General features: G+C 43.3%; 1 protein-coding gene across 3 annotated transcripts in view; it reads right to left on the bottom strand.

Moving 5' to 3' along the window:
• The window catches only part of vps13b (vacuolar protein sorting 13 homolog B), a 387717-nt gene that overhangs the window by 6772 nt on the left and 368782 nt on the right, over positions 1-12163 (bottom strand). For all 3 annotated transcript variants that reach the window (XM_083918688.1, XM_083918687.1, XM_083918689.1), the window contains exons 54-64: positions 12014-12160; positions 10736-11022; positions 9788-9915; positions 9422-9618; positions 7789-7904; positions 5209-5659; positions 4262-4426; positions 3728-3956; positions 1917-2093; positions 1444-1614; positions 448-624 (exon numbers count right to left, since the gene is read on the bottom strand). In XM_083918688.1, coding sequence (XP_083774814.1) covers positions 448-624; positions 1444-1614; positions 1917-2093; positions 3728-3956; positions 4262-4426; positions 5209-5659; positions 7789-7904; positions 9422-9618; positions 9788-9915; positions 10736-11022; positions 12014-12160 — 2245 coding nt within the window. The remainder of the gene's footprint in view (positions 1-447; positions 625-1443; positions 1615-1916; positions 2094-3727; positions 3957-4261; positions 4427-5208; positions 5660-7788; positions 7905-9421; positions 9619-9787; positions 9916-10735; positions 11023-12013; positions 12161-12163) is intronic.

Genomic DNA, 12163 nt, shown 5'->3' with positions numbered 1-12163 from the left:
AATGAAAAATTAATGATTAATGAATTCATTCAAAATGTTATCTCTGATGGTTGATCCAATCAGGAAGTGCCAAAAACTGCAGTTCTCTGAGTGTCCACTAGGAGTAGTTTGCACAATAGAGCAGTTTCTCCTTGACCCCCATGTTAAACAGGCCGTTTTCACAGCATCATTAAATCTGTTTAAGACCTGGGACAAAAAAACATTTTAGTCTTCGTACCAGTCTAGTTTTTATTATTCTCCTCGGAGGTAAACGTCAGCCAGATGGACGTATCTCCCTCCCCCCAACGTCACATACATGCCCTTTTTTGGTGAGAGGAAATGAGGCGGCGTCAAAGTCTGACAAGATGGAGACTCCCGTAGGTGAGGACGATTGGATCAAGTTTAGAGAACAGACCCCGACGGAGAGGCTACGTTAATTTTTAATACAGTCTACAGTCCTGAACTCACCGTATCCGGTCTGGGACACTAGTTCAGCTGCTCCTCCGATGGGCTTGGTGAAAACCCCCACAATGCCTTTACCCACTCCAGAGATGACCCCTTTGGCTTTGCTACCAGCTGAGCTTTGCATCTCCCAGTTTCTTTGGAAGTTCTGCATGGGCTGGTCCACGATGCCTGCTATTGCTCCTGAAAGATCAAAGAAAAGAGTTCTTTATTATTGTGCTTTGTTTAATAAATACTTAATGAGAGACTTACAGACTCTTGGTGATTTCATCGTAGCAAGACATGGGAAACAGGCAGATTCCAAAGTGTCATAAATGGGAGTCACACAGGAATTCAGGTAGAAAAGATCTGACCCTTCATTTTTATGTATGACACAGATATTATGACCAACAGTGCCTGGATAATCAGGAATTATAATCAGGAATTATAATCCACTGTAACCCATAGATATGTAAGCGGCTGTTTGGTTTCACTAACGATATGCTCTGTGTCTTGAGAGTTTTACTTGGCTCTGGGTGTTTGCTGAGAGCCCCTGCTGTGCTGTCTCCACTGCTGTGTCTCATGAAATGATGAAATGTGTGTGGGCACAACTTGTTTGAACTTGTGACCCCTTGTTAAGGGAAGAGAGCTTGATTATGAATGAAAAAAATGTTTGTTGCTATATTTCAAACACTATTTATTTGGACAATTTTGATTCTTTTTACTGTAATGCCATTATTTTGATTGCAACCATTCATGTTTTCTGAAGATCTGGATAACTTCCTACCTTGCGTGACTCAGAACAAAATTGTGTTGATTTCCACTGTTTGTGTTTATGACTCATCTTAAATCCATTTTTTCTTATTGACAACAGGGAAAATGTGAGTTGCAGGACCAGGATCAGATATCAACTAATTTCTGATGACGTAAATATTACTGCAATGTCCAGTTGTTGTCCTGATAAAAACTGTGCAAACCCTTCAAATGTAAAGGGTGCATCTGTGTGAGTGCATGCCCACCCACCTAACAAGCTAATGCCGAGTCGTGACAGCCCCTGCCTCAGTCCGTCCCCGAGGCTCTCTGGTAGCTGTCGTCTCCACTCCTCCTGCCTGGTGTAGTGCTCTTCATCCAGAGACAGGCGGTCCATGTTCCTGGCGAGGCTCGTCGCTAAGTTGGTGATGGACGTCAGTGTGCCTGAACACAAATGTGACATGTTCAAACTCAAAAAGTTAACTGTGAGTCATCCATCTCGGCCAAAAACCAAAACTGTTCATCACAAATGTTGTGCTAATCATCACTGCATGACGACACTCTGAATAGAAACAGATACTGTATGTGCTGTATGAGTCTGAGAGAATATACTGTATAAAGTGAGCTATTATTTATTATTAGTTCACAATAGAAACGTGTGTGCCCATAGATGGACATTTTCCTGCTGTAAAAAACAAGAAAAAGTAAACAGACAAAAAGTAAAACATTAGGTACAACTGTGTTACCTTTTGAGATATGTTTGACGAAGGAGGTGGTCCCTCTGGACACCCCGCTGACGAAGGCTCCAGGCCCACGTGTCAGACCCTCATATGGCAACCGGAAGAAGTCTGACACACCATTCCCGATACTCCGCACCAGGCTGGCAGGACTGCCCAGGATCTCCAAAGATCCCACCACCCAACCTAAGACGGAGCAACAACCACAGCACATGATATGTGAATAATATTTGTGATATTATCATGATTTTTTTTACAGACGCATAAGGTTGCTCCTTAGCTATCTTTCTGTTTTCTCTTTCAGTTTAGATTTAGAAGAAATACTTGGACTGCAAGCAAATATTTTAATAAATAAACTATTATTTTTGGAGGTAGCCACATGGGTATTAATACACAATTTCCATAACTTATAGTGCTGTATAATCCGACAGTTATACTTCCTGAGTGCTGAAATGGGTTGTGCATTAAACAGAAATACATCTGGAACACCTGCAAAGGAACATTCCACATACAAGACCCTTGAGTAAACTTTCACTATTCTCCACTGCCAAGAGCAGTTTAGAGTAGGAGACTCTCCCAAAAAAACATTTTACATCATCATTATGTTCAGCATTGTTTTAATTCTATCAGAATTCTTTTCCCAACAATACAGAGGTCCCAAAAGCTTTCACACATACACATACACACTCGTGCACACAGCCATACACACTCCTGCATGATATCATTCATGTGCCACAGTTAGATTTACAGCCTCCTACTATCTCACCTCATCTCATTCAACCATAGAGTCCCCTTCACATGGCACGGCTCATTGATATTTATACACTGACAATTGCATCTCAAAAATCAAATAGCCATTTCTCAAGACGTCGACCGCGCTCTGCTCTTATTCTCTGTCAATTTGCACTTGACTGATGGACTCTAATGGTAGGAAACCAACTCCAGTGGGGCCTAGTGGTCGTTTCTGCTTCACATGGTCTCCAAGTTGTGGTTTTGGTAAAGCATAAAGTCCTGACATGAGCTGATGTTTACAGGGCTGAGTCATGCTTTTAAACACTCATACATATACTGGTGTGTGTGCATAGATAGTGTACGCCTTTAGTATCCATATGTCCGTAAGTCTTTACATGTGTGTGCGCGTGGACTTACGCCTGTGGGTGTATGTGTGATCATAATATGATCCTAATACTAATCAGTCCAAGAATGCTATGCTTCCCGGTGCCTAAAGCTCTATGATGACTCAGGAAGAGGAGAAGGCAGTGAGGTGACGTGTTGAAATAAGAGCAGAGATGAGGGCTCTAATAAGAGACAGCGGGAAGGAAGTGCTCGTCCAGAACAGTGATTTCTGGTGTGGAAATGATCGGCTTAAAACAGAACACGTGTGGAGTATTGACTAGACAGGAGGACAACACAGGAGAGCGGCACAGAGCCTTTATAGGCAGATTATCACTAATGCGCTGCCTACACAGTGTCAGTCAAATCCTGTAGTAAAGCAGTAAATTAAGACAATGACAGATTCTAAATCTTTTCAAACCTCCAGTGATTGAGATTTTGCATCGTGGAGCTCGAAAAACATATTGTATTTTCTTCCACATAGTAATGGATGGGTGCAGTCACTTCAAAGCTCAACTCTAGACTTGGTGAGAATAAATTGTGGAATTTCTCAATTGAGCACACATCCCATCATTCTTCTGTCAGACATAAAAAGACATAAAAGAAACCAGTCTAGCGTCCATATGCTGCTATGGTGTGACTGACGTGTCAGCAGGTGAATGTTGAGAGAGAAAGAAGTTGTGTGACTCCCTCCGTCTGCCACCTACCCGCTCTGAAGAGGGCTCCGGCAGCGTAGTGCATGGCCAGAGCATGGACTAGCTGTCTGGCAGTGGTGCACAGCGGCCCTCTCTCAAACAGGGAGAAGGAGAGAGGAGTGTGGTCTGAAGCGATGTACAGCTTCAGGGAGGCGTGGATGCTGACCAACAGGTTGACTGGCTGGATGGTCAGCCTTTGCAGTCGCACAGGGTGGACCAGCGCCTGCACCGACTGAAGCACCTGTAAAGAAATGTACTAGTTTTAGTGTTGACATAAGAGAGTAAGGACCACAAATAATACTAAATATTACAATAGATTGTGATACAAAATTATGTGACACATTAATATCTACTCCTGTCCTCAGAAGTATTATTTAAGCATGAGATGATATGAAAATGGTGAGAGTAATGACTGTAATAGTATCAAACATTTATGGAAGTGAGGATTACACTGTGATAGCGTAATGAGAATGCAGTGACTAAACCAGAAACCATTCAGCCTCATCAGTGCCTAAATAAAGACATTACGTTATTAACACCTAGCACCTGTTCAGGGAGGACGGGGGCTGATCCGGACTCTCTACTCCTCTGGGTCTCAGCTGTGGCTGAGACCATGGCACTGCCAGGGATGTAGGTATGGAGCAAGGTCTTAATGTAGTAAACAAAGGTGTCTTCAAGGTAGACTCTGGCAGGCTGGAGCTGGAAAGTTATCTGAGCGGAAAACACAAGAAGCTGTTATAAAGGGTATAAACACACTGAATACCCTGTCTTGATGTCCTTTTTCACATCAGCACTCCCTTGCAAAAGAGATCTGATCTCAATGAGACTACCTCATTAAAGGTTGAATATGTAGAATCTTTATTAAAAGCTCTATTTTTAAAACAATATTACACCCACAGGGTGTTTTGACGGGTTTGACAATGACTTTCTGTCCCGTTGTGTTTCCATGGTAGCAGCCAATAGCGTTGGGCGCTGCTGGTTGCCAGGGTTGTCTGTTGTTTGGTGCAGCTACTGTAGGCTGGCACTGGGTGAAATGGAGTTTGCCAATCCTGCAGCTGCTTCTTTGTCCCAGCAGCTGAGTGAGCGGAGACGGGCAAAAACCAAAGTCAATATAGCATTCACTCCATGGACTGAGAGAAGGAGAGAAACGCCATTAAAATGCACGCCCAAATGGCTATGTATCTCCTTGATCGCTAACATCACTTTCATCTTTACTTAGCTGGAATGGCTAAGGCTAACAGCTAACGCTAACTGTCAGTCAAACTCCTCTAATACTTGTTTTTATGGTGCGATTTGCCCGAGGGGATGAGCAATGAACCTGGCAACCCGACTGCTAAAATTATTTTTCGTTGTTGCAACTATGATCTTGAGACACTAGATGGCGGAGTTCTGCTCATTCTCCATATTCAACCTTTAAATAAAGGTTATATTTATTTGCACCCTCTACTGTGACAAAACAAATGGAAATACAGTGACAGATGAATGAATCCAACCTCCTCTGCAGTGCATCGGTCCCCAGCCAGCGTCATCCTCAGCTGCAGGAAACAAGAATGTTTAAACTCCTCCAGAGATTCAGCAGAGTCAGTGGGGTTTGCATCGCTGCTCCATGGACCTCTGGACTCAACTCCCCCTCTCTGATCCTGGCAAAGCAGCACAGGGAAGTGGAAACTCGCTCGATTATACAGCTGGTTGTCTACTTGCAGACTGGAGCAGTAGACCTCGATCAGAGAGGCATCAGGCATCAAAGCGGGGATGGGCGTTGCGCTCATCCCAGGGTCGACTGCCAGCTCCGGGGGCAGGGAGGTGGGTGCTGGGGCCAGGCTGAAGAGCAGCTTGGTCAATGTGAGTCTGAGCAGCTCCACAGATCCACAGGGACTGGTTATGTCATCACTCAACACCACACTGGCTTCACTGAGGAGGACTCTGCAGGACAGCTGAGAAGAGCTGAAACAAAACACAGGTTATTCATGTGAAAGTATTATCTAGTGAAATAAATCAAGGAATGTATGATGCATGTCTAGCAATCTTTGAGAATGTCATATGTTTAACATCTTCCACTCCTTGCCACTCCACTCTGCTGCATTTTTTTTCAGAGGCTGTAAAAGGCTCAGTATAGAACTCAAGGAATCCATTGGTTCTGGTGAGGGAAAACTGGCGTGGCCATTTTCAAAGTGGTCCCTTGACCTCTGACTTTAAGCTATCTCGTGAAAAAATGGGTTCTACGGGCACCCATGAGTCTCTTCTTTACAAACATGTCCATTTTATGATAATCCAGGCAGTTTGGTACAAAAACATGTTTTTTTCATGTAGTATAAATGTGTTATTTGAGCCTATTCTCAAATGGAGTATTATTTCTGCATACTGGGGTCCATTAACAGAATTGCATAAATTGGGTCCGACTCGAAAGCTTAAACTTGAAGGCTATGTTCACACTGCAGGTCTTTATGCACAATTCCGGTGTTTACGGAAGAGAATGTGGCACTGCAACCGGTATTGTAGGACTTTACTGCTTAATGCTGAAAACAGTGTGTGGCGGCAGCCGGCAAATTTGTGAGCGGCTGATCTCAGGACTGAACATTTTTTATTTGTTTTTATTCATATTACTTCCCTCTCCCTCCACTGTCCGCCTGCTTCACTGTTGTATTGCAACGGTATTCATGTATAATGATGTTAGTCCTCATAGTAGCCATTTCATGTAGTGAGAGTATTTTTTTAAACTTGAGCTCACTGTATAAACTGAGCTGTTGTGAATTCTAGGATAATCACAGCCTCATGAAACTTTACAACCAAAACCTACAGAGCAGGAGCATAAAGAGCAGGAGTGTCCAACCCTGCTCCTGGAGAGCACTGACCTGCATGTTTTAGGTGTCTCCAAACTCCAACACACCTGATTCTAATCATCTGCTCATTATAATTCAGCTGAAGCTTTTGAGGGGTTTGATTATCATGAGACTCAGGTGTGTTGGAGCAGGGAGAAACTTAAGATATACAGGGCAGTGACGCTCCTGATTCAGAGGATGAATGTTTTCTTGGGTATATACAAGGGGGTTTCTGTGCAGTTCTGAGTTTACACTCGCCATCCAATAGCCGAAAAATACAATTCTAACAGAAATCTCTAAATTTTGAATGTTTTTGATCCCATTTTTATCAATTTTCCAGTGGTCAAAAAATTTAATTTTGCCCCAAATCTGCATAACAAATGGTATCAACCTAAAAATTGCTGGAACGATGAGACTTGAGGTTGAGAATGGTCTTCATCCCATGCAGACATAATGTACGAAGCCTTTATACACTTTACATTTGTTAATTGATTCTGAATGTTTATTAGAGATGTATGGCTGGACCTACTTGACACAGTGCTGAGTTGCATCTCAAATTAATCTTCAGGTTCTATCTTTCAGATCATGTACAACACTTCTATGTAACTACGTTTGACCTGCTGCCTCCCCCTGAAAATCTCCTGTTCCCCCTAAAAAAGAACAAAAATGGGTCTATGGAAAATAGGGAAGGAGTTGAAGAGATGAATCACCCTTTATTACTGTCTATAAGAAAGGCAACTTCTCTGTCTCACACATAACTTAAGTCTTAAGGCAGTGTGTCGTGATTCAGATAATTTGAGACCAAACTCATTCATTTTGTGTCTGACAACGTTTCAGCAATTTCCTTCCACCAGAACAAAGATCAGAGACAATAACGTAATTTGTTTACATTTACCTAATATGTGATTATATTAATTTCCTGTTCTGCCAAAATTAAAATGCATCTCCATGTTGATGTAATGGAATAAAGCTGTAATGCTATGTTTTACTGTACTAATTTTACTCATGCTTTTATTGCCCTCCTGTGGTGTAAATGGTGCCTGTTTCTTCATGTTTGGAGTCTAGTAACAATTGCAACATGAAAACAGTGCTGTTAACAATAATCATAAAGCAATTTCAACTGAACACAATAAAAGGCAGACGGGTAGATACCTTGAGGTTAGGAAGAACAACATGCACAGATGATTTCTTATGGTTCAAATATGTAGGGGGCATAAAACAACAACAATAAAGCCTCTGCCAGTGCACATATACCTGCTGTACTGGTTCACAGAGTCCACGCTGCCCTCTGGTGCCAGAGACAGGACCAGGGTGCCTTTCTCATACACCACGTTTATGTAGAGACAGCCAAAGCCTGGCAGGAACACCACCTGAGCAACAAGACAGACGGAATACAGATCTGTGAGATTGGATACTCTCTATCGATAGAGTGTGTCTCTCATTTTCCCTGTAAATAAACGTTGAGGAGGTAACTTTACCTGATCACAGAGTCAAAGCTCAGCTCAGTGCTCTTTGTATGTGTCTGTGTGTTTCAGAACATACATGTGTCTGACTTTAACCTCCGCCGCTCCAAGTTCAGAGGGATCAGCCCCTCATGTGACGAAAGGAAGCAGATCCCTGCTGAATGCTTGGCTGAACAGTCATAACAAGTCCAGCCTTTGACTTCTCACCCCTACCACAGAGGTCAGACTCAGACCTCGCAGTAACCAGAGATACACAGCCTCAACCTCAACCTGGAGCTGGCTAGACACAACACCAAACATTACACACACGTCTCCTCAACATCTTGCTAAGCCCACACACTGACCAAACCAAAAATACTGTCTGGCTGGTACTTAACTTCAGTGAGCATGTACACACACTACACCAAAACATATTCTGGTATGCATGAACCAACACAGGCGCACACACCCCACACACACACACACACACACACACACACACACACACACACACACACACACACACACACACACACACACACACACACACACACACACACACACACACACACACACACACACACACACACACACACACACACACACACACACACACACACACACACACACACACACACACACACACACACACACACACACACACACACACACACTGTGAGAAACAATAGATTGTCATGCAGAGTGGAATTTTCCTTCCAAATATAAAGCTTGTTTTGGGCCTTATGAGTTAAAGGGGATTACACTCTGTCATGTATCTGGCTGTTATTAGTCACTTAATTAAAAACATCACGTAGAAGCATGTGATGGGGCTCCTCTCCTTTGTGCCACTAAGCACAACAATCCCTGGCTCTACTTAACTGCCAATCACAGTATCAGCAACAGCAAGTTTAAGTTCTTTAAACTACATCCCTAGTAATTGAGGCAGAAAACATTGATAACTTGTTGGCAATCTTTGTATTTAAATGACAAGTGCAGATGAGTTTCTCTTATTGAGAACAGGGATGATGGGAAATAAAGATATCCCAACACTAACTCATTCAATTCAAAAAGGTCTTTACACTAGAGTTACAAAGATGAATTGATTATCAATTAGTGGTCAACTAATAAATTAATCGGCAACTCTTTTGGTAATTGATTATTGGCTTTAAGTACATTTTTAAGAAATGGTCTTTTTTGGCACTTACGTACATCAAATAAGCCATCAATACTGCTGAAAATAACAGTAACAATAACAATATGTTCTGGTTTCTTTCCTCCTCTGTGACAGTAAACTGGATATATTTGAGTTGTCCACATTACTCACCATTTCACAAACAAGTAACTGATTAATGGAGAAAATGATCAACAAAAATAATCGACCATGAAAAGGATTGTTAGCCGCAGCCCTGTTTTACACCTCACCCTTCCCACAGGCATGCTTTTACCTGAGTACCAGGGCAGTTGATATCTATGGGGTCAGTCCAGTCAGTGGAGCTGTGGTCTGAGGTGGTTTTCAACAGAAGTGTGGGCAGCAAATCTTTCTGCCTGCACTCTGGGAAACTGGAGAAGTGGTGGTAGAGCTCATGGTGCATGGAGCAATTAGCAGGCAGAGGACGGCAGTAAACCTCAGTCCTTGGAGTTTCTATTGGAAGATGAAATAGAGGAAATAGTACAGAAAGCAGTTAAGATAGCAGTAAAGTAGTATACTAGAAGTAGTAGTAGTAGTTTAGGAGAAGGGTAGGAAGGGGATGAGACAAGATGAGTAAGGAGAAGAGAGGACACCCGTCCAGTCCAGTCAGGCCTTTGCCTACCTTTGACAGTTTCCTTTAGCAGCATTGGGATAGGACATTTGTTGTGGATCAGCATCCGAGGACAGGTGTCCTCATTCAGGATTATGTACGTCACCCCTAGGTGCTCCTGATATGTCAGTACTATGCCTCTGCAAAACAAATAAAAACAAATGAAGACATGCCCATGAACAACCTTTCCACAAACAGCTCACATCCCAGCCCCTTGGAACTGCACACAAACCCACCAACATGTCAAATGTCATATCAACACTTTGACCATTTCAAAATCTCTGATGTGCATCCATGGGCAGAGCCCTAACTAAAGCCAGGCGATGACACACTGTCACTCTGTGTGTTTCAATATTTGTGTTTCCATTCATGAATGTGTGTTTGGCTGCACATATTACATTTATACACAATAAATGACAGCCAAGCTGGCCAGTCACAGCAGAACACAAGTAGTAGAAAATATGATATGCTCATTGGCCTGTGTACTGCTTGTACGCGTGCCTGTGTTTTTGGTAAGTGGAAGATGAAACAGCTTTTCACTAGGGCTAAAATCAAGTCAAAAGGCCACAAGAAGAGAGAGAGAGAGAGAGAGAGAGAGAGAGAGAGAGAGAGAGAGAGAGAGAGAGAGAGAGAGAGAGAGAGAGAGAGAGAGAGAGAGAGAGAGAGAGAGAGAGAGAGAGAGAGAGAGAGAGAGAGAGAGAGAGAGAGAGAGAGAGAGAGAAAGAGAAAGAGAAAGACATAAGACTGAGAGGGATCAAATAAACAAGACAAGCAGAGAGAGAGAGAGAGACAGTTGAAATGTTGTGGGCATTTCTCCTTGTGCTTCATCTGTAGAGTTTAACAAGTTGTAACCAGCAACAGTACCTGCCGGCTTTATGTCATGTGCCAGCCAGTGTTCAGTACCCTGCTCTCAATGGACTGTCACAGCCAGAAAAACCCCGAATGCTCTGCTTCACCCACCTGCTGCTCAGGCCATCCCCAGAGTCCGGTCCCCCAGGAACAGACAAACTCTGCCTGGGGAAGTCTGGTCGGATGGGAGCGGGGAGGCTCCAAGCTGCTGATCCAACTCCGCCATCATGCCTGGGAAATAAGCTGAAGAGCATGTGTCTGAGCGGCAGAGGGAACACCACGGTACCCTGGACACTGGTTTGGAGGAGGTCCCAGCATGGCACAGAGCAGGGTGTGGCCAGAGACGGTTCTTCAGAGGGAGCCAGGCTGAACTGGGCTGTCTCTGGTATATCACAGGCCTGAAGACATGACATGATTTAAGTGTGATAAAAAAGGGAAGAAGAAGAGAGGAGAAGAGATGAAAGGAAAGGAAAAGAAAAGAGGATGGAAAAGGAAGGAAAAGAAGAATGTAGAAGAGAGAAAAAAATAACACAAATAAGGGGAGGAGAGGTAAGAAAAAGGAGGAGATGGAAAATAAGCAGATGATGAAGAAAAACAAAAGCAGCAAAGACAAGAGACAATAAAAGAATGGAGGTGAAGAAAGCACATAAGAATAAAGGAGGGGAAGTGGACAACAGTTGCGTCAGAAAAGGATATGAGATGGGACATGAAGAAAAGAGAGAGAGAGCAAAGAAGATGCAAGTAATTACAACAAAAGATACATGGCAAAACCACATTGTTATTGTCCTCTATTCTCTCTCCCACTGAGCTTAGTGCTAAATTGGTAGCAGAGAAGCCCTGCTGTGCTGGTTTAGCAGCCAGTGAGCAGCGAGTAGTTGAGGACTACAGGGATTAGGCACTAAGCATGATGAATAGACCAACTAGAAAGGCATTCCTCGCCTTGTTTGTGGTCTGTGTTATTGTTGAGCCCATCACCCGCTATTTAGTTTTTTTAAGCTCTTTTTTTAAAAAGGTTTTTCAGTCAATTAGTGGAAACCGAAAAGCTCTGCCATCCTTCTTTAACAGGATCCGAAGGCTCGTTAAATGACATCACTACATTGTTGCTCTCTTTGGGGACACACTGCAGATGAAAGCGAGAAGGGAAACCTGCATCCAATTCTGGGTGTTTGTCTAATGTCCCAATGAAGTGCCATTGCCACATGGTGAAAGGGAGAGAGGGGGGAGCAGCATGATCTGATGGAAAACGGCTTACTGCTGCAGAGCAATGTGTATGTGCGGTAGTGCTGGGGCGGATGTGAGTAATGTGCATAGGGAATATACTGTATGTGTGAAGCTTTTAGAAACTTTAGACACACACCCCTTCAGTTCATGAGCATGTATGCACATTACCTGGTCATCAGTTCCCAGTGCATGGTCAGTCAGCAGAGGCCTGTACTGAATCGTGTAAGGAGTGTTGTTGACGAGAACTGTTCTGTCTTCTATCTGTAGGATCTGGATGCCGTGTCTCACCACAGATGACACGCAGAACTGACACAGCTA

The sequence above is a fragment of the Echiichthys vipera genome, assembly GCF_963691815.1.
Source record: "Echiichthys vipera genome assembly, chromosome: 8".
NCBI lineage: Eukaryota > Metazoa > Chordata > Actinopteri > Perciformes > Trachinidae > Echiichthys > Echiichthys vipera.
This window is presented reverse-complemented; position numbering and strand designations above follow the sequence as displayed.